At 32.1% G+C, this 25,146-nt stretch overlaps 7 protein-coding genes across 7 annotated transcripts; 3 read left to right on the forward strand and 4 right to left on the reverse strand.

Annotated features, from left to right (window-relative positions):
- Nucleotides 1-5,967: 5,967 nt before the first annotated feature.
- LOC146537745 (uncharacterized) lies at nucleotides 5,968-6,494 on the reverse strand. Its single transcript, XM_085188183.1, has 2 exons — nucleotides 6,416-6,494; nucleotides 5,968-6,238 (listed from the first exon to the last, which is right to left on the reverse strand). Exons 1-2 carry the CDS (start codon nucleotides 6,425-6,427, stop codon nucleotides 6,029-6,031), a joined length of 222 nt encoding a protein of 73 aa, XP_085044309.1. The 5' UTR covers nucleotides 6,428-6,494; the 3' UTR covers nucleotides 5,968-6,028.
- A 2,021-nt stretch (nucleotides 6,495-8,515) lies between these two features.
- On the reverse strand, nucleotides 8,516-9,009 carry LOC146537746 (uncharacterized). Its single transcript, XM_085188294.1, has 2 exons — nucleotides 8,944-9,009; nucleotides 8,516-8,778 (listed from the first exon to the last, which is right to left on the reverse strand). Exons 1-2 carry the CDS (start codon nucleotides 8,953-8,955, stop codon nucleotides 8,587-8,589), a joined length of 204 nt encoding a protein of 67 aa, XP_085044420.1. The 5' UTR covers nucleotides 8,956-9,009; the 3' UTR covers nucleotides 8,516-8,586.
- Nucleotides 9,010-11,349: 2,340 nt separating this feature from the next.
- Nucleotides 11,350-11,959, reverse strand: LOC146537747 (uncharacterized). The gene is made up of 2 exons (XM_085188186.1): nucleotides 11,819-11,959; nucleotides 11,350-11,652 (listed from the first exon to the last, which is right to left on the reverse strand). Exons 1-2 carry the CDS (start codon nucleotides 11,828-11,830, stop codon nucleotides 11,443-11,445), a joined length of 222 nt encoding a protein of 73 aa, XP_085044312.1. The 5' UTR covers nucleotides 11,831-11,959; the 3' UTR covers nucleotides 11,350-11,442.
- Nucleotides 11,960-14,224: 2,265 nt separating this feature from the next.
- Nucleotides 14,225-14,694, reverse strand: LOC146537748 (uncharacterized). Its single transcript, XM_085188262.1, has 2 exons — nucleotides 14,611-14,694; nucleotides 14,225-14,501 (listed from the first exon to the last, which is right to left on the reverse strand). Exons 1-2 carry the CDS (start codon nucleotides 14,620-14,622, stop codon nucleotides 14,292-14,294), a joined length of 222 nt encoding a protein of 73 aa, XP_085044388.1. The 5' UTR covers nucleotides 14,623-14,694; the 3' UTR covers nucleotides 14,225-14,291.
- A 1,222-nt stretch (nucleotides 14,695-15,916) lies between these two features.
- Nucleotides 15,917-16,594, forward strand: LOC146537749 (uncharacterized). Its single transcript, XM_085188918.1, has 2 exons — nucleotides 15,917-15,997; nucleotides 16,350-16,594. Exons 1-2 carry the CDS (start codon nucleotides 15,926-15,928, stop codon nucleotides 16,542-16,544), a joined length of 267 nt encoding a protein of 88 aa, XP_085045044.1. The 5' UTR covers nucleotides 15,917-15,925; the 3' UTR covers nucleotides 16,545-16,594.
- Nucleotides 16,595-19,304: 2,710 nt separating this feature from the next.
- Nucleotides 19,305-20,011, forward strand: LOC146537750 (uncharacterized). The gene is made up of 2 exons (XM_085187941.1): nucleotides 19,305-19,445; nucleotides 19,619-20,011. Exons 1-2 carry the CDS (start codon nucleotides 19,434-19,436, stop codon nucleotides 19,973-19,975), a joined length of 369 nt encoding a protein of 122 aa, XP_085044067.1. The 5' UTR covers nucleotides 19,305-19,433; the 3' UTR covers nucleotides 19,976-20,011.
- A 1,180-nt stretch (nucleotides 20,012-21,191) lies between these two features.
- LOC146537751 (uncharacterized) lies at nucleotides 21,192-24,360 on the forward strand. The gene is made up of 2 exons (XM_085188225.1): nucleotides 21,192-21,251; nucleotides 23,288-24,360. Exons 1-2 carry the CDS (start codon nucleotides 21,192-21,194, stop codon nucleotides 24,317-24,319), a joined length of 1,092 nt encoding a protein of 363 aa, XP_085044351.1. The 3' UTR covers nucleotides 24,320-24,360.
- The last annotated feature ends 786 nt before the right edge of the window (nucleotides 24,361-25,146 follow it).

The following is a 25,146-nucleotide window of genomic DNA, read 5'->3' on the forward strand; positions in this document are numbered from 1 at the left end:
CTACGAGTCATACGCAACGTATCTTGGCGTTAGTGTAGTTTGAATAGCGATTAGCCTCGATGTAGGGGAAGGAAATTATATCTGTATCTATCTAAGGTTTCCTATTTGAAGGATGTATGTATGATCTAATTATTATTTCAAATAATTGATATTTTAATATATTGATTGATATCATTGTGCTGAGTGGCGGACCTTAACGCCGCGCTTTACCTTGATACCAGAGCGAGAAAATTTAATTAAATATTAAATAATAAGAGAAAAATAAATTAAATATTAAATATTTGATGCTAACAGAGGCACTACTTTATGATTGTAAACGCGAAGGTTTTAGGTTCCACTTCCACTTAGGCAATACAATATTTAATATTTTCATTTCCGCTGCTGGTAACGAGGCAAAGAACCCGCCACTTAACGCAATGCCGCAAGAATTCGGTTTAAAGTTCATATCGACAGTGTCTTAACAGTCAATTGAATATAAAATTAAAAAATACTTCTAGAAAAACTTCTTCTTTTCTAAAATTTCTGTCTGGCTCTTGGCTTGTGTGTTGTTCACGTTGTCACGCAAATACTACAGGACGGACTTTGATATATATTTATTGTTATATATAGACTACTTACTGTTATATATATATTTTATTTCACAGGGCTAAATATCTAATGTGAAACTGCAGGCGTCTAATCTTAAGGAGGTATAAATATAGCGCCTTAGCAAAAATTTCATTAAGTATTTAAAACGCGCGGAGCGCGTAGCCAAGTGTTTTTACAAACAAAACTGGCGAGCAGCACCGTGTGTTATTTTACACGAACCATTTGAAGCCACTTTTTACCTATTCGTAACTCAAAAACTATTCCATCTAAAGCTGTCATATTTGGCTCAAATATTTAGACCCCCTACCAGTATACGTGCATTAAATTTCATAAACACAGCTCAAAAAGTTATTTAGATAATGACGTCCAAAAATCGTAAATTTTTAGGGGGGTGACTGACCTACAGACCTTAATGTTAACCAAGTTCCAGATGACCCAGAATGGTGAAATTTAGCATCCGGTTAAGTAATTGGGTGTATATCAAGGGAAAAATCCGAAACTAGTATTTTTTTAATATTTTCTTATAATTTTTCAATAAATAGATTCAATTAGGAACATTTACTTATAGTGCCTGTAAAGAAATCATAGCAATCAAAGTTCATGATAATTGATTTTTAGGCTTAGCGCCTGACAAAAAAATAAGAGCAATGTATTATTTATATATATGTTGCTTTAATTTATGTCACGCGTTAGTAAATATTTTATTTGTTATGGAGACTAACTTCACTATTACTTACGTAAGCCATCTAAAACAACACGATGCTTTCAAGTATATTTTATAATATAAGATAAGATATGTCTCCATTTGTAGCTGAAGATGCCTCTAATTTATGTCCTGACAAAGCCTGCCATCATGTGGACTTCAAGGGCTTCACGTACAAATATAAAAATATAATAAATGGATTAACATCCTTCATTATTATTTATTATAATTTAAACATATGTTTTAGTACTTATTATACTAAGAGTATTTGCATAGTCGATTAACGTATTTGATATTAAATTATTATTACAATATTTAAGTACTAAGTCCTATATAAGATCCTATAAGGGTTCTGTTTTATTGCTTTCGAGGTACAGAACCCTAAAACAGAAAAAATACACTAAAAAATAAATATAAAAAAAATAATTATATTGATAGAAATATATATAAAATTTAAGAATAATATACTATCTGTAAGGTCAGTCGTGGCACAGGGGCACAAAGTGTGACTGTTAAACCGACTGGTAGTGAGTTCGATTCCCACTCGAGGAAATGAAATATTAATTTAAACTTATATCTCCATTTCTTCGCTCTGGTGTCGAGGCAAGGCGCGGCGGAGAGTTCCGTGACTCAACACGCAATGCCTCCAGAATTCGATGGAAAGTGGGGTTACTGAGTGTATTAACACTAGGTTTCCTCTGTCTACTCTGCTGTGTGCGGGATACAGCGTGAAGCTGATTTTATTTTTAATTTGATATATTGTCAGCCTACCAGCTATCTTAACAAAAGTAATTGTAAAGTAATTATTAACAGTAAAAATTTAAGTAATTGTTAATAAAAAAATAAGAGAAAAAAAGAGAAAATTAAAAATTACTTAAACAAAATAATAAAAAATAAATAAATCCGCTTTACGATGTATCCCACACATAGCGGGGTAGACAGTGGGAACCTAGTGTTAAGACACTCAGTTCCCCTCTTTCCATCGAACTCTGGAGGCATTGCGTGTTGAGTTATTCCAACAAAATAATGAAATTAGAAAAAAATAATAATAAATATATCAGATTTCTAAACGCAGCATACATTCATTATTTTCTAATCTGACAACTGTCATTTAATCAACAAAATAAAAACTATAGTCGAGATTCATAGATAAATATAATAAATTTTCATATATAATTAAATATCGTCTTAAGAGTAATAAAACATAATATTATTGACCATAATAAAAAAGTAAATACCTAATTATATTAGATATATTTTATTGTACGAAGGCGCTCATATTTTAATGGTTTTTTTGGCCTGGGTTTCATGATTTTACTGGTTTTAGGAACACTTGTGGAAACGGCAGAGAACGAAGTCGACCTTGGGATCATATCAATTCAGATTTGTACCGTCAGCACTTAATAAACTTATTGTTTATATTTTTTCCAAGACATGTTGAACAATGAGTCGTTCAATAGAATTGCTTGTGGTTGAAACAAGAACCTTACACCGAATTGTTCCAATGCCTCCCGATGGGAGCTGTCTCTTCCATGCTATTGCATATTCTTCATTTGAGCGTATTGATATACAACAAACTAATAAATTGCGCGAGACTATGGTAGAGTACGTATGTCGTAACTGGAATGATTTAAGTATCTACACTAGCGCTCGAAACGGGAATCTTTACTCTTCTACAGAAGACATGCTTTGCTTAACTACGTACGGAGCTACTTCCGAAATAAAGGCTGCAGTAGATTTGTACAGTACTAGCGGACGCGCGCAGCTTCGCTTGCTTATTGCTTAGGGGTGAATTCTAATAAACTTTGAAACACGTGTTCAATAAAATATTTTTAAGAGTCTCAATTTCAAATTTTATAAAAATCAGCGGCGATTTAAAGATTTTTCTATATAAACTTTCAACCCCTTATTTACACCCCTAGGGGATAAATTAAAATAAACCACGAAACTTATGTTCAATGAAATATTTTTAAGAGTCTAAATTTCAAATTTTATAAAAATCGGTGGCGATTTAAAGATTTTTCCATACAAACTTTCAACCCCTTATTTGCACCCTTAGGGGGTGAATTCTAGAAATCCATGAAACACATGTTCAATTAAATATTTTAAGAGTCTAAATATCAAATTTTATAAAAATCGGTGGCGATTTAAGAATTTTTCCATACAAACTTTCAACCCCTTATTTGCACCCTTAGGGGGTGAATTCTAGAAAACCATGAAACATATGTTTAATTATATACGTCTAAGAGTCTGAATTTCAAATTTTATAAAAATTGGTGACGATTTCAAAAAAACCTATACAAACTTTCAACCCCTTATTTGCACCCTTAGGGGGAGAATTCTAGAAAATGATGAAACACGTGTTCAATTAAATACTTTTAAAAATCTAAATTTCAAATTTTAGAAAAATCAGTGCCAATTTAAAATTTTTTCCATACAAACTTTGAACCCCTATTTCACCCCTTTAGGGTTGAAATTTTTCAAAATCCCTTCTTAGTGGATGTCCAGATTACGAAAGTAAACTTTTGTCCAAATTTAACGTTTCTACGCACAGCGGTTACGGCTGTGCGTGCGTCTTACCTCAGTCAGTGAGGACAAGTCCTTTTATATATATAGATTAAGATAGAAGTGTATTATCACAATGGTGTCCTACTTGGTTTATTCGGCGAACAGAAATGTCCTATGAGTTTTTTATTGAGCAACTATTGAGTTTCTTGCCGTAGTAGCTTCCTATAGGAAAAGTACTTGTAATGGCCAAATTGAATAAAGAATATTTTGATTTTGATTACATTATAAACCTTTCTACTTATGATTTCTGTACAAAAAGTAATGATATCCCGTCAAAAACATAAATGTAAAATGAAAGCCAAGTTCAGTAATAAAACATATGCTTTCAGCGATAAAAGAAGTGAGATGTAAATGTATGCCAAGTTCAATGGTCAGTCCTGAAATTTATTTTTAACAATATAAAATATTTTATAACAACTGTAAATGCCCATTCTTCTTACAACTTGGAGACTTTATTTATGTCTAATATCTGATTTGGCTAGTTTTCAAATTAATTTACATCGATATAAATGAATGTATTCAAATTGTATTCTACTCAGATTCTATTGTAAATTCATAAGAAAACTAGCCAAATCAGATATTAGACATAAATAAAGTCTCCAAGTTGTAAGAAGAATGGGCATTTACAGTTGTTATAAAATATTTTATATTGTTAAAAATAAATTTCAGGACTGACCATTGAACTTGGCATACATTTACATCTCACTTCTTTTATCGCTGAAAGCATATGTTTTATTACTGAACTTGGCTTTCATTTTACATTTATGTTTTTGACGGGATTATTTTGTTGGCGTAAAACCGAAGACGTAATGTAGAACGCAGCAGCCCAGCTGAACCTTAAGATGTGAATATGACGCCTCAAGAAAAGTTTCTAATGACATCATAAAATTAAAGGTCTAGAATACATGATGTAAAGTCCCAGAACCTTAAATCAAACTTGAATTGTAGTAACTATTCATAAAAATACAATTAAAAAAAATACAGAGAATTAGGGGATGACGAATGAGTTGTGAAGGATGGATGAAAAGATAAGGTTCGTAATTGTTATTCCATTTAATATTTTTTTTGATTTTGAACTAATTTTAATGATTTCAATTAAATTTTATAATTTATAGGGCATTGCTAGATTAATAATGACGCGCAAGTATGAGGAGGTAATGTAATGCTAAAAGAACTAATCAATGTCTTTCATAGTCTTTTTCTCTTTCTAATTAATCGATGTCTTTTAAAGTAAAAATTATGCTGGAGTTAGTAGAACCATAGATGTGCCTTAAATGTGTGCAAAAATTTTTATATTGTTGTTTTTTTATCAATATGAACACGATTTAAATATAACAGTTCCCCCGAATTGACGACAGCGTCATAATGTCAGGTGTCTTCATTATAAACGTATTTTTGTGTGTACCTCTTTTTAGTGTTGTCTTTTCATTTCATTGAATTTCAAATCACAAAGATTTCAAAGAAGTTTCACTTCAAAAGTTCAAAATGTTGCCAAAAATTAATCTAATGATTTTAAATGATTATTTACCTAGTTCAAACATTATCGTTGCATCTAGATATCGTCAGATAATGTGTTAGTAATATTGACAAATAATCTCATCGGATTTTATTAAACTTTGCCAATAATTGCCTAAGCAAGGAAATTTATGCTTATACATAAATATTGTAGCAAAGAATAGAAGTTTATGTTAGAATGTTATATTGTCATCGGGCTGAAAGATTTTAAGAACTTGCAGCAAGAAGACTTGTAGAGATTTCGTTACAGACCAAATAACGTGATTTAAAAAATCTTTAATTTTTACACTGAGATTTTTCATTAATATTTACTTTTTATTATACATAATTTATATAAGAGCTAGAGGAGCTCGAACATATTAAGGATACCCTCAAACCTCCAAATAACTCCCAGGAACTGCACGGTAACGCTAATGAAACTCCTTGAATACGAGTACATGGAGTTTTAAATATTTTTTTCACTGTATAGATTATTTTTGATACCAATTTTATTGTCAACCTAAATAGATGTAATTAAGTAGTTGTATGGTTTATATGCATTAGTATAATAAAACAATTTAATACTTTGTATTTATTTATTCGGTTATGGCAAATAAATATAATTTATATTCATTTTAATATTTGGACTAGACACGGATATTTCTTTGGATTTGTTCAACGACGAAGATAGTACGCGGGGTAAGCGGACGCATAAGGGTACGCAGAATAGGCAGCCAGAGGAGCGCTGTAGGCGGAGTATGCAGAATATGCTACAGGTGCGGAGTATGCTGCAGCAATTGGTGCAGAGTACGCCGCCGCGACTGGTGCTGATACTAGCACCTGCGGCTTGGCGGCGGCGATGGCCAGGAAGCAGATGAGGAAGAACTGTTGAATAGCAAATATGTAATATTTTTATTAACAATAATATTATTAAAGCTGTCGTGGTGCACAAGGGTTGTGGGTCCCACTCGGAGGAATGAATTATTATTTATATATCTATTAAAAACTATCAGATATTAATTCAGAGAATAAAATGTAAATATAATTTATCTATAAGCTTACCAATTTGAACATTTTGGTGGTTGGTTTTAATATGGTTTAAAGATAACAAGTGAGCACAAGAAATGCGTATGATAGCCAGTACTGGAGTCAAGTCAATTTATACTTGTATATCCTTTACCTCCTTCACAAAACGACCTTGCGCGTCATGACCAGAATACTTAAATCGCACTTGGCTAATTGAATTTTTTATCTTCACGCATTTGTCATGATGCGTAGTGCGTGGACAAGGAGGAACCAGTGATAAGTTCACTTTCAAACCAAACCTTAGATAGATCGATCATATGTTTGCTATAAGAAAATACGACGAGTATTTTGATCACCGTTTTGTAACTAACAAACGGACACAAAAAAACCTGTGGCCATTTTAGCTTTTATCGACATATGAACCAAATGAATATATTTTTAAAATCTTTTATTTGCAGAACTGCTTTTTTCTTTTATATAGGTATACATGTAGAAAAAAATTTCAAAGCAATAAGTTTTACACATTTGTTGTATTTTGAAAATTTTATGTAAATATTAGATGAAATAAATTAATTCGATGTTTTTGTTTAGCTTCAGGTACCTGTTGAATTTCTGAAATTTGAACAAGTAATAGTTACTTACACATGCAATTTAAGAATATAGAATAGCCTTAAAAAGATTGCTATACTAATAAAACAATTTGATATTGTAAACCTGCTAACAGCCAATTAAACAAATTATCAGGAGAGAAAAATTACTTGTTAAAAACAAGTATTTATATATTTATTATCAGAAGGTTTTAACAATTTCAAAAATTGATTCTCAACTGTATGAAATAAAATAAAAGCCGATTTTGTATTTTTTTTTACTTTTCCATGGTATAAAAATGTATATGAGGAAAAAACAAAAACTGGATTTAATAGTTACTCTAAGCCGACGATAACACAAAATCCGTGTCGACAGCCTGGCGCTATAAACGTCCACTTTCCAAAGGAGGCAGAAATTTGAGAATGGAGAGCAAACTCGCTAATCGAATGAACTAGATAACGCTGTTTCCACTAAAGCTTATCTTAAGAGCTTATAATGATTATATTATGATATATACAACGTTTTTTATTTAAATTTTCTATTATATTTATAAAAAAAACTGACATATTTATTTTATTATATAATTTATTAAATGGTTTCTTAATTCCACATATCAAGTAACTAAATAATTTGGAACTTTTGTCTCTTTAATTTAAAAAGAAAATTAGTATAATATGTATTTCATATTATGTTTGTTGTTTATTCAATTCAATGACAAAATAAGTCAAAGTACTGCAGAAAGTTGAATTTTCACTAACTTTACTAAGAGTTGACCTTATTACATAGTAAAGTCAAATAGTATTGCCTATATTTTCAAATTAAATTATTTCTAAAGTTCTTTGTACTGACGATTTTCAATTTAAATTCACCTTGTGCTGGAACTTTCGATGAGAGAAAACCTAATATGTTGATATTAGTAAGATAAAGGACATTTATAAATTACTTGGCCTTTTATTGCTAATTTAGGATTTGAAATTGATATTTAAATAAAAGTATTAATATTTTTAAATAATCGAAGCGGCATAGCATCTCACTGTAAATACTGGGTTTGTGGGTTCGATTTCCTCTCGGGGTAAATATATATTTTTATTTCTTCGTTTTGGTAACAAGACAAAGTACGGAAGGTCCACTGTTCACTACTGTATGCAGGTTACGGAGTGAAACTAAAAAATAAAAAAATAAACATAAAATCTTATCGTATCTTATAATCGTATCTTCGGTAGGCAGAGAGAATTTAGTGTTAAGACTTGTGTTAAGGCTGAGCAGCAGCGTTAAGTTCCGCCACTCAACACGCAATGTATCCAGAATTTGGCGGAAAGTGGGGAATAGAGTCTTACCAGTATTTTCCCTCTGCTTACCCTGCTGTGTGCGGGATACAGCGTGAAGCTGATTTAATGTAATTTAATTTTAGTTAGCTAAATTTATTATGATGTGTTAATCATTACTGAGTGCATTTAAAAAAGTCCTGCATGCCCAGCATTGTTTAAATTTCACTATAATATTATTAATATAATACAGGTGTAATAAAAAGTAAATATTTTATTCAATTCCTTTATTCATAGTTGTATAACATTTCTGATTTCAATTTTGATTCCTGTAGTGCATTTAAATTCAATATATCAACGGCGAAGGTAGTATGCGGGATAAGCAGACGCGTAAGGATAGGCGGAGTAGGCGGCGTAGGGAGCGCTGTAAGCTGAGTAGGCAGAGTACGCTGCAGCTATAGGTGCCGAATATGCAGCGGCTACAGGGGCTGACACCAGCACTTGGGGCTTCGCTGCGGCGAAAGCCAGGAAACAGGCGAGGAACAACTGTAAAAAATATATTTTATATTGTAATGTTTTAGTATTAAAATAATTAAATATACTAAAATTTTAATAATTATTATTTTTTTAAAATTTTAATTGATTTAATTATTTTTCAGGTATAATTTATAAGATTTATATAAGAGACACTTTAATACTATAGTAACTTACCAGTTTAAACATATTGTTGGATTGTTTTTAAGAAATTGTTGTAAGCAAGTCAGCACAACAAATGCGTTTGATGTTCATTGTTGGGCTTCAAGTCGTTTTATAGTTGCTTTGGTTTACCTTCTGTTAAGAAACAGCCTTGCGGGACGTGTGCGGAATATTTAAGCCACGTAGTTGAAACTATCATTAACAAAAATATTATAAGCGTTGGTGAAGTTGTTATAAACGTAGCTTAGATTAGTAGTATTTATATTACCGTCGCTTATCAGAAAAAATGTATCTGATTATACAGGTGGACAAGGCAGCGGTCCTTTTACTGAAACTGCATATAGGGTTAAATATTTCAAACCCACAGCTAAAGAAATTAATAATGGTACCTCAACAGTTTGAACGTAGTATTTTTTTTTCATTTCATGATTGATATTCATACCTGAATTTTGTGTGACGCACACATTAGTGTACGACGTTGCCGCTTTGACAGTGTGTGCGTGTGTTATATTTTACAAATGGCGTTTTATTTTAAAACGATAATTTTATTATTTATTTAATAAATTTGAATAAATAACTTTTTAATTTTTGGGAATTATTTTTGTTTGAATTATATTAGGCTTTTATACAGTAGTTAAAACGGGGATTTCATTTAAAGTGGTGCTGACAATTCCATCCTGTATATTAACATAAAAAAAAAATCAAATCAGCTTCACGGTGTATCCCACATACAACAGGGTAGGCAGAGGGAATGTAGTTTTAAGAGACCACATTCCCCACTTTCCACCGAATTCTGGAGGCATTGTGTGTGGAGTGGCGGAGTTTGCCTCGAAACTAGAGGGAAGAAATGGAAATATAAATTTTAATAAATATTTTATTCCTTCGAGTAGGGATCGAACCCACAACCGTCGTGTTACAATCACATCTTTGCCTCTGGGCCTACAGATAAACGGATGTGACGAAACTATAAGGGTTCCGTTTTTGTCATTAACGAACAAGGAATGATTTCAGAATTTGTTAAAGAATGGTTTTTGTATCTTTACGTAGCCAGCCTTAATATAATGGATTCGCCTTTACTCAGTTCATATTTCGAGTAATACACGTCTGTATTGAGACGTGTATTACTCTGAATATGTCATTCGTCGTCATTAAGTCCTTTTGGATGGACCTCCTTGACTCGATGAGTCAAAATAAAAGAAAGTCCTTATAACGTCACAAATATGTAACTCCAATTATTATTTGTTAACTGTGTTACTCCAAAATGAGGTAGACAAATTCCTGGTCTAACTGTAATTAAAACTAAAAACTACAAAAAATTTTTGCTCAATAAAACAAATTCGGAAGACAAGAAACCTAACATACATATTCTACTACCTCTATAAAGTATATGTTTTTTGTGAAGATACTCGTAATGTTGAAAGTCAAATTGACATCATAGATCAGCGTACACGAACAGGACAAATTGCCGACAGAAAAAATGACGTCCAAAATTCATTTAAAGTGGACGTGCCCCACGATTTTATTTTAGTTTAATCAGTGCATATGTTTAAAATTTGTATATTTCAAAAATGACATATTTTGTCATAGGTGTTTACATAAATGTATATTGCATTTTTAGGAATTTATGTGACCATAGATATTTCCAGAAAGTGAGTAGGTTACGAGTTACTTTATTTTGAATATATAACAATGTATACATATTGGTACCCATGACTGTATCCATGAAATTATTTTTTAGCTTTTAGTACATTTATCTGCAATATAAAACCGTTTAACTTAAAAATTTTTTTTACTTTTTTATTATGAAGCATTTTTCAACAGAATGATACATTCAATCATGAACAGATTTGGCCTTAAAGAGAGCATTGAATTATTTCTATTTAAAATTTTCTCGAAAAGTATAAGTCCAAATTACATATTATAAAAACTAGAGTAGTAGTATTCTTTATAAAATTTCCTTGATAATGGAGTAGCTTTCGATCGTAAGTTTCAATATCCAAATAAAAAACGGTGAAATATCACCATGCTATTTTCCAATATTTTTTGTCAAAATAAGCCTTATTGCAACTTATTTATAAGAGATAGATATAGGATGTCCTAGATTTATTTTAGAACTAATAAAATAGATTATTTTTATCATACAAATACTGACATATATTATATTTAGCTATTTTTACAGTGCACGCGCTTAAAGAAATTCGATGGCGTTCACTATTATTGTTACTTCGTTATTTCAAACTAACTAAAACCTAAATCGTAATGTTATACATATACTATAGCATTCCTGAAGAATGTAGTTTTCATACAAAAAAATCGGGCCGGTACATCCAGAGCGTAGAGCGTTTAAAGAAACAAACAAACTCTTTCGCTTTGTTATATAGTATAGATGGACTGGTGGAATTGGGTCGAAAGAAAGAATAATTATATTGTATCAATCATTTATTTTTTTCAGTTTAAAATATATATTAATATCATTTTCAGTCAGTGGTCAAGCTTTTCGGTTTCTTAGTTAAATCAACGACGAAGGTAGTACGCGGGATAAGCAGACGCGTAAGGGTACGCGGAGTAGGCGGCATAGGGAGCGCTGTAGGCTGAGTAGGCGGAGTACGCTACAGGTGCTGAGTACGCTGCAGCTATAGGTGCCGAATATGCAGCGGCTACAGGGGCTGACACCAGCACTTGGGGCTTCGCTGCGGCGAAAGCCAGGAAACAGGCGAGGAACAACTGTAAAAAATATATTTTATATTATAATGTTTTAGTATTAAAATAATTGAATATATTAAAATTTTAATTATTATTAATTTTTGTAAATTTTTAATTGATTTAATTATTTGTCACGTATAATTTATAAGATTTATATAAGAGACACTTTAATACTATAATAACTTACCAGTTTAAACATATTGTTGGATTGTTTTTAAGAAATTGTTGTAAGCAAGTCAGCACAACAAATGCGTTTGATGTTCATTGTTGGGCTTCAAGTCGTTTTATAGTTGCTTTGGTTTACCTTCTGTTAAGAAACAGCCTTGCGGGACGTGTGCGGAATATTTAAGCCACGTAGTTGAAACTATCATTAACAAAAATATTATAAGCGTTGGTGAAGTTGTTATAAACGTAGCTTAGATTAGTAGTATTTATATTACCGTCGCTTATCAGAAAAAATGTATCTGATTATACAGGTGGACAAGGCAGCGGTCCTTTTACTGAAACTGCATATAGGGTTAAATATTTCAAACCCACAGCTAAAGAAATTAATAATGGTACCTCAACAGTTTATTTTGTGTGACGCACACATATGTATGCGACGTTGCTGCTTTGACAGGTAAGTGTGTGCGTGTGTTATACTTTACAAATGGCTTTTTGTTTTAAAACTATAATTTTATTATTTATTTAGTTTGAATAACTAACTTTTTCATTTTTGGAATTATTTTTTTCTGAATTATATTGAGTTTTATAGAGAAGTTAAAACGGTGATTTCATTTAAAATGGTGCTGACAATTCCATCCTGTATATTAATATAAAAAAAATCAAATCAGCTTTACGGTGTATCCCACATACAACAGGGTAGGCAGAGGGAAGTGTAGTTTTAACAGACTCCCTTCCCCACTTTCCAACGAATTCTGGAGGCATTGTGTGTGGAGTGGCGGAATTTGACTCGAAACTAGAGGGAAGAAATGGAAATAAAAATTTAAATAAATATTTTATTCCTTCGAGTGGCGATCACACCCACAACTATCGTGTTACAGTCACATCTCTTTGTGCCTCTGGGTCTTCAGATAAACGGATGTGACGAAACTATAAGGGTTCCGTTTTTGTCATTAACGAACAAGGAATGATTTCAGAATTTGTTAAAGAATGGTTTTTGTATCTTTACGTAGCCAGCCTTAATATAATGGATTCGCCTTTACTCAGTTCATATTTCGAGTAATACACGTCTGTATTGAGACGTGTATTACTCTGAATATGTCATTCGTCGTCATTAAGTCCTTTTGGATGGACCTCCTTGACTCGATGAGTCAAAATAAAAGAAAGTCCTTATAACGTCACAAATATGTAACTCCAATTATTATTTGTTAACTGTGTTACTCCAAAATGAGGTAGACAAATTCCTGGTCTAACTGTAATTAAAACTAAAAACTACAAAAAATTTTTGCTCAATAAAACAAATTCGGAAGACAAGAAACCTAACATACATATTCTACTACCTCTATAAAGTATATGTTTTTTGTGAAGATACTCGTAATGTTGAAAGTCAAATTGACATCATAGATCAGCCTACACGAACAGGACAAATTGCCGACAGAAAAAATGGCGATAGGACAACTGGTTTTCCGCTGATAGCTATCAAGTGACTATTTGTATTACATTAGAGATTGAAATAGAAATATTATAAAGAAATTGAAAACTAAAGATTTATTCAATAGTGAAAACCGCATCTAAATCCGTTCAGCCGCTTCTGAGATTAGCGATAACAAACGCACAGACAAACAGAAAAAAATTTAAAAATCATTGTTTTGGGTTCGATTACGTTAATAAAGGTTCCCAATAACATTTTTTTTAAATATCTTCCAAGTACAGACACCGACCCTCTTACGATTTAATTATAAGTATAGATATAGATAAAGATATAGAGTAACGGCCCACTCGTAGTTTCGCCCGTAAACCACCTACTTTTATTATAAAGCATTTTCCAACAGAATGATACATTCAATCATGAACAGATTCGGCCTTAAAGAGAGCGTTGAATTATTTCTATTTTACATTTTCTCGAAAAGTCCAAATTACATACTATAAAAACTGCAGTAGTAGTAGTCTTTATAAAATTTCCTTGATAATGGAATAGCTTTCGATTGGTGAAATATCACCATGCAGTTTTCCATTATTTTTTGTCCAAATATTTATTATTGCAACTTATTTATAAGAGATAGATATAGGACTTTTCTTTAGAACTAATGAAATAGAATATTTTTATCATACAAGTACTGACATATATTTAGCTTTTTTTTGCAGCGCACGCGCTTAAAGCAATTCGATGGCGTTCACTTTTATTGTTATTTCGTTATTTAAAGCTAATTTAGCAACTTACACCGTAGTGTTACATAATATATATTATAACATTCCTGAGGAATGTAGTTTTCATACACAACAAAAAAAAGTAAAGCCGACTAGTAGATCTAGAGTTCTTAGCGTTTAAACGAAAAAAAAAACTCTTTTGCTTTATTATATAAGTATAGATACTGGTGGAATTGGGTCAAAAGAAAGAATAATTATATTTTATCAATCATTTATTTTTTTTTTCAGTTTAAAATATATATAAGTACAATTTTCAGTCAGTTGTCAAGCTTTTCGGTTTCTTAATTAAATCAACGACGAAGGTAGTACGCGGGATAAGCAGACGCGTAAGGGTACGCGGAGTAGGCGGCGTAGGGAGCGCTGTAAGCTGAGTATGCTGAGTACGCTACAGGTGCTGAGTACGCTGCAGCAATAGGCGCAGAGTACGCTGCGGCTACAGGAGCTGACACTAGCACTTGGGGCTTGGCAGCGGCGAAAGCCAGGAAGCAGGCGAGGATCATCTGTAAAAATATATTTATTATTATAATAATGAAGTAAAATTAAATACTTATAGTTAAAATGTATTTTATGTTGCTATATAAAAAAGATTTTAATATTATAATTACTTACCAGCTTGAACATATTGTTGATTTGTTTTTTATTAATTGGTTGTTAACAAGTGAGCACAAGAAATGCGTTTGATGCTCAATGTTGGGCTTCAAGTGGTTTTATAGTTCGCTTTGATTTACCTTCTGTTAAGAAACAGCCTTGCGACGCGTGTGTAGAATTTTTAAATTGTAGTAGACTATAAAAAAGCGTATTTAAAACGTATACGTACTACTCTTATTATGTTACAATTTTCTTTATTTTGAAGTATTTTTTTTCTATATTTTATTAATTTTTATTTTTTTTAAATGTTATTCTACGCTTAGGAAAGAAAAATACGGTTTTACAAAACGTATAATAAATTGAATAAAAAAATATATTTTTTTATTCAGATGCTAACAACAATAAGTTGTAATAAGTGCACAAGATTTTCAACATAGCTTGATGAAAACGCATTGTTTGCGGTCAATGGGCTTGGACGGTTTTCAAGAGGCGCAGGTTTAAATCCCGTTACGTTACATTTTTTATACATTTTCTAAAAATTTATTTTTCTTAGCTACTTAGGAATATTTAAAATGTCAAAAATTGGCTGACAACGATTTCAAAAATAACGAATTTTAAATAGTAAATAGGTATATAAGTATTAATCATTTCACTTATTATTTTTGGATTTTTTAAATTTTGAAATTAAAATATTATTTTCTATATCTTAGTTGTTGTTTAAATTTGTGCATATAAGTGTTGTTTTGAAGTCAGTTCTATTATGTTTTCTTTTTTAAATTAAAATGATTGTTTGTTGCTGTTAGAAAGACTACTTTAAGAATAGGTATTATAATCATCAGCCTTATTTTGTCCACTGGTGAATGTATCCCTTAATATACTTATGATCCACAAAATGAAAATCCATGAAATGAATGATGATGAAGAAGTCGGTTAAAAAGAAAATTAATTTATTTGAAAAATTTCCTTTAACATTTATTTTACATAAATACATATAATATACGTAATTACAATAATTAAGTATTTACTTTACAATCTTATAACAAAAACGCATTTAAAAGAATATAGTTTCGCAAACGCTTTTCTAGCCTTGTCATACAAAAACCAGATTTAGATATAGTATAGTAGCAAAGTGACTATTATATTTTCAAGTGACAAAAATCTCGTACATATTCCTTATTTGGGTTTTACTTAGCCTTGACCTTATATTGTTCTCACTGTGGTCCAGCGAGGCTGTGCGTGACAATATTTACAAATTAGGTTCCATAAGGATACCCATCTATTTATCCGGTAAGTCATACATCATAGTTTCAATATAAATAGTGAAAAAAATCAATCGATGTTATCATTGTGTTTTGAATTCTTTAACGCCTACCTTCCTTATTACACCATCACTAAAATGTTCAAATACGTGAGTATTGTTGATAATCTTATAATAATTTGATTTTGGAAAATTGTTATCTAATAAGTTTTACAATGTGTCCCGCATATCAGGGAAGTCAGAGGGAACCTAAACTTCTCCACTTTCCGCCAAATTTTCGAGGCATTGCGTGTTAAAGTGCAAAACTCAACACAGCGCTTGCCTTGTTACCAGAACAAGGAAAAGAAAATAATAATAATAATTCATTCCCCCGAACAGGAATCGTACCCACAACACGTTTATAGTTACAGGCTTGTGCCATTGCTTCACCATGTCCTCCACAGCAAAAAATAATCTAATAACTGTTATTTGGTATTTGTCTAACTGTAAATATTTTTTTCAGGTATTATTCGTCGCTCTTTTGGCTTTTGCTGCAGCTAAGCCTTTAGTAGTGGAATACCCAGTATCATCGATAGCATCGGTGGCCTACTCGTCTCCCGTGGCTCTAGACTACGCATCACCATACTATTACCCCGGTTACGCTACCGCCTACGATTACGCTGCGTACTCTTACCCCTACAGCTACTTTGTGCGTTAAGATTTTTGTAATGTATAATTGATACCAAATATATTTATTCCCACCTATGCCTTGACTTTTAATGCTTGTTTTTCATTAATATCGAATAATTATTTACGTATAGATTGGATATATAAGTAGATATGTTACAATATTTCCATATTTCTTTTCTTTAAACTATTACATTTTTTTTAAATTTGGACTTTAAATAATTAATGAGAAGGAAACTATACAAAGGAAAAGATAAAAATGTTTCAATGGAAATTCAATTCAATTTTCACAATTCTTGAAGAACTAGTAAAGTTAATATTGCGAAATACTCTCATGGAAATTTAATACGCGTCCCTTTCAAACTTGTTGCGTCAGTGTTATGGTTTGTGCTTTGTTTTGACTAAAGAAACATATTGTACATAATTATATACAGAGAAAAGCTTATATAAAGTATAAAAGCTGGTCAAGTGCGACTTGGACTCGTCTATCGATATTGATGGTACAGGATGCGTTCCAATTTCAAGATATTTCAACAGGAAGTATAAATTATAAAAAAAAATAAACTTAAGCGTGCGGGCGTATACACAAATTTTGTATTAAATGAACCATAATGTATGTAATAATGTCAGTAAATGGGAAACAGAGTGTCCTAACACTAGGTTCCCTCTGTCTACCCTGCTGTGCGGGGGATACAGCGTAAAGCTGATTTATTTTAACAGTACAACTAGCTGCTAGAAATATATAAAAACTTCGCAAATAAATAATATTAAAATAAAAAAAAGGCAACTAAAACGTTAAAAAACTTTCATTTATTTATTTACATTCTGTAATAACTCGTTTGTATGAAATGGACTAAACTATTTTGTAACCTATAGTGATTTATTTTTATACAATTTAATTTTTTGGATTTTTTCCTTTATTTATATTGTAAATTCTCTCTCCGACCTAAATTTCATGACCATGGGTCCATGGAAAATACCCTATAGGCTTAGACTTACGCGGCGAATTACATATACATATGTATAATACATCAAAACGAAGTCAAGTCTTTGTTTTCTGTTACTAGTATCTTTTGATTGCATTGACTTACAAGCATGATTCTTTTATGTTCCAGCAGAATGTAGATATTTGATATTAATTGCTTGATTCTAGACGCGATCTCGAGATAAATGGTTTTGACAGACGAACAGTCGGTAGACATAGTGATCCTATAAGGATTTTGTCTTTTTTTCTTTTGAGGTACGGAATCCTAATTAAACAGAAATAATATTTTTGTTAATACAGATATTGCTTACATCGAAAATAATAATGTAATGTGAATTTCAAAACATTTCAGCAAAAGACAGGACTAAATGTGAAATTATGTCAGTCGAAATTAGATTTTAGATATGTTTTTTAAATATTATATAATACTATACAAAATATTCATGAATGTAAATTGGTCAAAACAAGTAAATCCTAAACAAAGTCAAGTCAAATTACGCACATACTGTTTGGTAAAAACAAGTCGTCAAACCACGTGTAGACTGTAGAGTCCATTTCCTATACAAAAGATTAGCCTTGAAACAATTTCTTTGTCTCGATTTACATACAAAAGATGTGAAATACGCGTTAGTTATATATGCAACTTAAACATAAGCTTTTGATTATGTGATTAATTACGAAAACTACCCTATAATGTATACAAACATTATAAAAATTACAAGATTTTTTTTATTATTAGATATTTCATGTCGGAGAACAGAGTGTCTTAACACTAGGATCACGCTGTCTATCTTGCTGTGTGCGGGATATAGCGTGAAGCTGTTTTAAAATATTAAAAAAAATCGTCGAAAAAAAAATCGTTTTTCTTATTAGAAACCCTTTTAAACTTATTCTAAAATTTTCGGATATTTTAAACACATTCGGTGTTGACAGAACCCAATACTGCACTTTATTAAATGCATTGCATTTAATAATGTGGGAATGTGAAAAGTACAGAACAAAATTGAATGAATGAAAGTAAAAAATAATGTAATTTTAATTTAAAGAGAATATTTGAGAGTATTATGTAATAGAATTTGGGCGTTACAGTCGCAGGTGACATGTATGTTGTCCGGTGCAGATGTTGACGACATGACTGCCCTTATTACGTAAACACCTGCTAGTGATAGAAGTATTTACAGATTATAATGATTTGTGATTTCGTTTTTAAATATTTGGAAAGTCTAGTCTGGTTACATTTTCATAAATATATGGATCAAGGAGAAAAATTTATGAATGAAGATATTATTATTAAATGCTAGGACTAACGGTAATGTACTATAACTATCACGATAATGTGTCTAAGCTTCACGCTGTATCCCGCACACAGCCGGGAAGGCAGAGGGAACCTAGTGTTACACTTCGATCCCCACTTTCCACCGAATTCTGGAGGCATTCCGTGCTGAGTGGCAGAACTCAATATCGCGCTTTTTGCCTCGACACCAGAGCGGAGAATAAATAATAAATTTAAATATTCGTAAATATTAAATTTACTCGAGTGGGGATCGAACCCCCACCAGCCACTTTACAGTCACATTTTGTGCCCCTGCGCCATGACTGGCCTCACTTGCTCTAATTTGTATGATTATTTATTTAAATACACTTCACTGTTTTATTACTTTCAAATTAAAATATAATTAGTCTTTATAGTGTTTATTCTAAATTATTGAAAAGAACGATAAGGAAAAATGCACAAAATTAATCTTGAAAGTGGTGAAATAAGATTTAACTCAATTCAAAGCACGCGTACTTCAATGCCAGAGACGTCTCCTCGTACGGCGAGTGTTACGACACTATACCCCTGCGTACTATAAAATGTATACATCAGTCGATAAGACACATCACTCATAGACTTGCAGTAGTATCACTAACATACAAACCAACCAATCAATCAAAATGATGAAAATCGTAAGTTTAGTGTATATTTATATATTTAAAAAAATCATATATTTAAAAGTTAGTACTATTATGTAAAATGTGGGGAAATCAGTCAAAAATGACATTGTCTAAAATATTTTTTAACTTATAATTTTATCATATTTATTATAATTATATATTTAAAATATTATTTATTTTTACAGATCCTTGTTATATCCGCTCTGGTCGCCATCAGCGCTGCCAAGCCTTACGTAGTCAGTGCTCCACTTATCGCCGCCCCAGCACCCGTTGTTACCGCTAGCAGTTCTCAGTACTACCACCGTATTAACAACGGCTACGCTGCTTATGTTGCCCCTGCAGCATCTTACGTAGCCCCTGCAGCATCTTACGTAGCCCCAGCAGCATCTTACGTAGCCCCTGCAGCATCTTACGTAGCCCCTGCAGCATCTTACGTAGCCCCAGCAGCATCTTACGTAGCCCCAGCAGCTTCTTACGTAGCCAACCCCTACGTAGCTGCTGCTGCGCCTTATGTATCTGCCCCTTCTGTTGTTGCCGTTTAAATATTCCTAATTATGCGACTTACTCAATATGTGATATTATGAAGTAAATGTTTTATTGCATTAATATGACTTTTATTATTGAAATTTTAATTAACACCCTTTAAAGAGTATTTAACAAATAATAACTATATTAACATAAGACTAAAGACTTAAAAGTTATTTCTTTTAATTTTTCGCTTTCATTATACAATATGGGACATAGCTTTTCTCCACTCATTGCTCATTGAAGATCTTAAATAGCAGAAAAATAAAAAAAAAACACTAATGTAGTACTAGGTTTTACTTGATTATTTTGTTGCGGAGGTTGCGTGACAGTAAAAAATAACGAGATGTATTTTTGAATTCCTATGATGACTTTCGTAAGCGAAACATTCAATGGGCATAAGTGTGATATTTGTTAAAGGTAGAGTATTCTCTTGCTGGTATTGTTTCCTCTTATATTAGTGCTGTTTAATGATTAAAAAATATCGCTTTACATAATAAAATAATTTTCTACTTTAAATGGGTAAAAATTATACATTGGTTTTATCAAAATCATGTTTTTTTTCTGGAATTAATTTTTATTTGTCAGCAAAATGTTACGTTTAAAATATAAATCTAACAGATAAATTGTTGGCAGTTGACATTAATTATAACTCTATTGCCTAGATATGTAAATCTATACACGTAAAGTGCCCTCCAAATGAAGCTTCAATACGAATTTGAAACGATCAATATTATTGTAAATGTATGGGAATTGTAATAAAACTAAATAAAATCACAGCTTCAAGAACAATTTATTAAAATATAATCAATTTAGAATTTTTTTATTAATGAGATAACTACTATATTATTTTAATGACTATGGGATTACATAGGCTTAATAAAGCGTGGCATTAAAGGCCATTCCAGTAAGTCCACTTCGTTATCTTCAAAATATTGTTTTGCCGTATGCTTCGGATCGTTGTCTTGTAGGAACTTGAAAATGAACTTGAAACCGATCTAACCCCATATCTCAGCAGATTAATTTAAATTATCACTGAGAATATTACAATAGCAGGTCTATTCTGTGTGTGCGCTGAAGTCTGCCCACGCCGTGCCAACAACAACATTTCCAAACCATCAAACTCCCATCGCTGTAATTTACAGATGCCAGCAGGTATTTGTCATCGTAACAATTATCTTTGCTTGCCGTCGTCTATTTTCAAATAGTTTGAACTTTAATTCAAACAAAAGCATGAGGACCCCCAGAAGGGCATGTATGAAGAGGTTGATGGCAGAGGACGAGGCAAAAGAGGTATGTAGAGACCGTAGCGTTTGGCGCTCCGTGCTCAATGACTACCCCGCTATGGATAAAGCGTGAAGTTAAGTTAATTCAAACAAAAACAACTTTAAATACTAGAGACAACTTAAGCCTTCTTGGACTATCCAACACAAAAAGATTTTTAAATCCCAACCAGTTGTTTCTAGGACTACCTACTGCTTGTAAAATAAAGCGTAATAGTATTAATATAAATAAGAATAAGATAAAACTATTTTTTTAATATGAAAAGACACCTTGCAGTTATCAAGCAGCAAAGTCGCTAATAGTCACGTTATATATTTTTTTATATCCACTAAGTTTATAATAATGACAATTAAATAGTTTCCCACCATTAAATTACTTAGTAAGAATCAATTTATTATAACATGTACTTGTTCATTTTAATAAATAGCAATAAATAAATACGACAAACACTTATACGATATTATTTAATTAACTCAAAATTAAATCAGCTTTACGCTGTATTCCACACAAGCAGGGTAGTGTTAAGACACTCCGTTCACAGCATTCTGCCAAATTTTTCGAGGCATTGCGTGTTGAGTGGTGGATCTCAACGCCGGGCTTTTGCATTGGTACCTGATCGAAGTTACGTGACATGTTACTTAAATAATTGTCTAATTCTATTCCTTTTCTAGAATATTTATTTAAAATTGTAAACAATGCCATATTAGTGCATTTATCACTTCACTTATTACGTAATTTATAAACATATTAATCAAATATTCAATTCTCAAAGTGGTTTTTGTTTTAAATAAAAATCACTAGAAAAGTATTATGGCAACGCCTGTTACATTTGAATGGCAGGCTCCACGTTGTAGAAGAAACGTAATTAAAAGTTCAAGGCGTTTATTCTCTTGCCACGTGCCTCGTGATGAAAACGAGATGTTATCACACTCTTTTATCGACTTTCTAGTTTTATACTGTCAAGAAATTTATATTAATTAATGTAAATATCTAAATAGATATTACAACTTTGTCAGAAATAGCTTTAAGTTAGATGTAAGTTTAATTAATTAGTATCTGTTATTTTTATTTGAAGCTACAAATAATATTAATTTTAAATGACTGTTCTACTAATATATAGATTTTTTTTCAGCTTTACGCTGTATTTAGCACGAGATGCAGGGTAGGCAGGAGAGGTGCAGAGGGCCTAGCAGAGCCTACTGCCTAATATTAAGAAACTCTGCTCCTTACTTTCCGCCGAATTCTGGAGGAATTGCGTGTTGAGTGACGGAACTGAACGCCGCGCTTTGCCTCGACATCAGAGTGAAGAAATGAAATACTAAATATATTAATAGTATATAATATGTATATTTAATACAAGGGCTAACCCTAATAACCTCAACACTTTTTACCACTGTTAAAGAAGTAAATGTACATTAATTTAGGAAAAAAAAAATTAACATTTTATGTAAAAAAAAAACTTTTTTCTACATTTTTAACATTTTTTTGTAGTTCGTTAGTGAAGATGGTGCATCTAAAAATACTAAATGCTAATTTCTATTCACGACGCGTTTACAAGGAAGGAAAACAGTTGAATGAAATTCGCGGGAGTTTTGCTCATTTAGCTACAAATAGTCATACAGTAAACAACAGATTGGTGATTGCTTTCTAATTTATAGATATTATTGAAAAAAATAATTTAATAAAAATGACAAATATTTATTGCCACAGACACTTTTCCAATGCCCACGTCTAGTTATTATTATTCCTACGTCGTAATTTCCATACGAATTTTGTATCAAGGTTCATGTCGTTGCCCATTGGACCATTAGGTATTCCGATACGCGGGCCACATTGCCTCACTACAATGCAAAATTTGTTACACCTATATAAAAGCGTGCACCCCATATCCTATGGTTCGCATTTCACTTCAAAGGCACTGTCGTGGGGGACGTTCAGCCATGCTTCCGACGGTATGATTTTAATTATTGGAAAAATATTCTATAAACTTCCGATACTTGATTTATTACAAAATAACGTGAATAAAGTAGTTTTATTCTTTGCAGGTCATATTATTATCACTAACATGTGGATACGTCCGAGGTTCTGGATTTCACCCAGTGGCTGTACCTGGAACAGCTCCTGTGGTAACTGCTGCAAGCTCACAATACTTCGAGAGAACATTCAATCGTTTAGTTGCAGCTCCGTTGAATCCAATGATTCCTGTAGCCCCAGCCTTTCCCGTCATACCAGCTCCACCAGTTGTTCAGAATATACCAGTAGTTCCTCCGCCGCCAGTAGTAGTAGACGCAAAAAGAACAACAATTATTCCTGTGACTCCCACAATACAACCACAGAATTCTGCTGTTAATCCTAATATCGCCATTGCAATTGCAACAGCTCATGCAGCAGCTCCAGTGGCTACAATACTTCTTCCGCCTTATCCATTTGGTTTGCCACCGACATTTGGGTTTGTACCCCAAACACAACAACCGTTACCAACAACATCGGAAAATTCCAATAATAATAAGGAATCAACAACCTCCAGAACAACAATTCAGTTAAAAACCACAACAGAACGTGAACCACAAGATTTATCAACACCATTACCTTCAAATATTGATAACAGTTTCGCACAACCATTGCCGTCAAACCAAAATGTGAATTTCAGACAGTATTTGGCACCGCCTGCACCAACTAGACCACAACCTCTACCTTCTGTTACACGACCCCAAAAAGTTAAGACGAGTGTAGAAGTAGTACCTGTACCATTAGCATATATCGCACCACCTCCTCTTAGTGCGCTTCATCACCATCACCATCAACATCACCACCATCATCATCATCAGCATCAAGCGTTAAAAGTCGTTCCTCACATCCATACATTTATACCAAAAACAAGAATATTCATAAGACCAGTGACTTCTTATAGAATAAAAACCGTTAAAAGCCCTGCGGGTTTTACAAAGTACGGCCCACCCAATATAAAAAAAATTGTGAAAAGATATCCTCAAAAGATTCAATTGAAATCTCGTGATATCGAACCTACTACATATCACCCTATAAATAGATACCTAAGGGGGGTACCTAAGGCATAAGATAGTATAAGGTGAATTTATAGTCAAAAACACTTGTTAAATGTTACACTTTTATTTAAGGTTGAATGTATTGTAAATAAATATTATATTTATATTTTTTTAATACTTCTTTTTTTTATTTCAATTGAGTATTTTATTTTATTTTTATTGATCATTCAATTACAAATTCTGAAAAGGAATAAAATATGTCGATATCAATCTTACATAACATTTCTTCAATTCAATTACCTCATTTTAAAAATTCCGTTATAAAATATTATTATATTATATTATTAACATTTACATAAAATAGAAACGAGATCAAAGTGTCTTAACACTAGGTTCCCAGGTTCCCTTTACCTACTCTGCTATATGCGGGATATTGCTTCTTAATTGTATCACAACGAGGAAATAAACAACGACGGCTCTAGAAGCAAAGTATATGCGTTATTTACAAAAACTCTCATGGCGCAATGGCATCGTTTGACTGTGAACGGGATGAAGGTCCAACGGAACGAATGCTCCCTATCCCGCTATGCAGAAAAAACCGTAAAGCTTTTAAATAAAATAATACATACATACCAACCAAATTGGAAACCTCCTCCTTTTTAAGTCGGTTCAAAACCTAGTCACATAAATAGTAATTAATAAGCATGCACAACACATTTTATTTGTCTCTTTTTTAAAAATAGAAATAGATTCTTTTTATGAGGCCGTCGTCGTTGCGGTTCGTTCCGCAGTCGAGGGAATAAATTATTATTTATTAATATTTTCATTTCTTCGCTCTGGCACAAAGGCAACCCGCCGTTGAGTTTCGCCACTCATTACGCAATGCCTAGGAAAATTCT

The sequence above is a fragment of the Heliconius melpomene genome, chromosome 7 (assembly GCF_056956725.1).
Source record: "Heliconius melpomene rosina isolate 202511_hmr_F chromosome 7, ASM5695672v1, whole genome shotgun sequence".
Lineage (NCBI taxonomy): Eukaryota > Metazoa > Arthropoda > Insecta > Lepidoptera > Nymphalidae > Heliconius > Heliconius melpomene.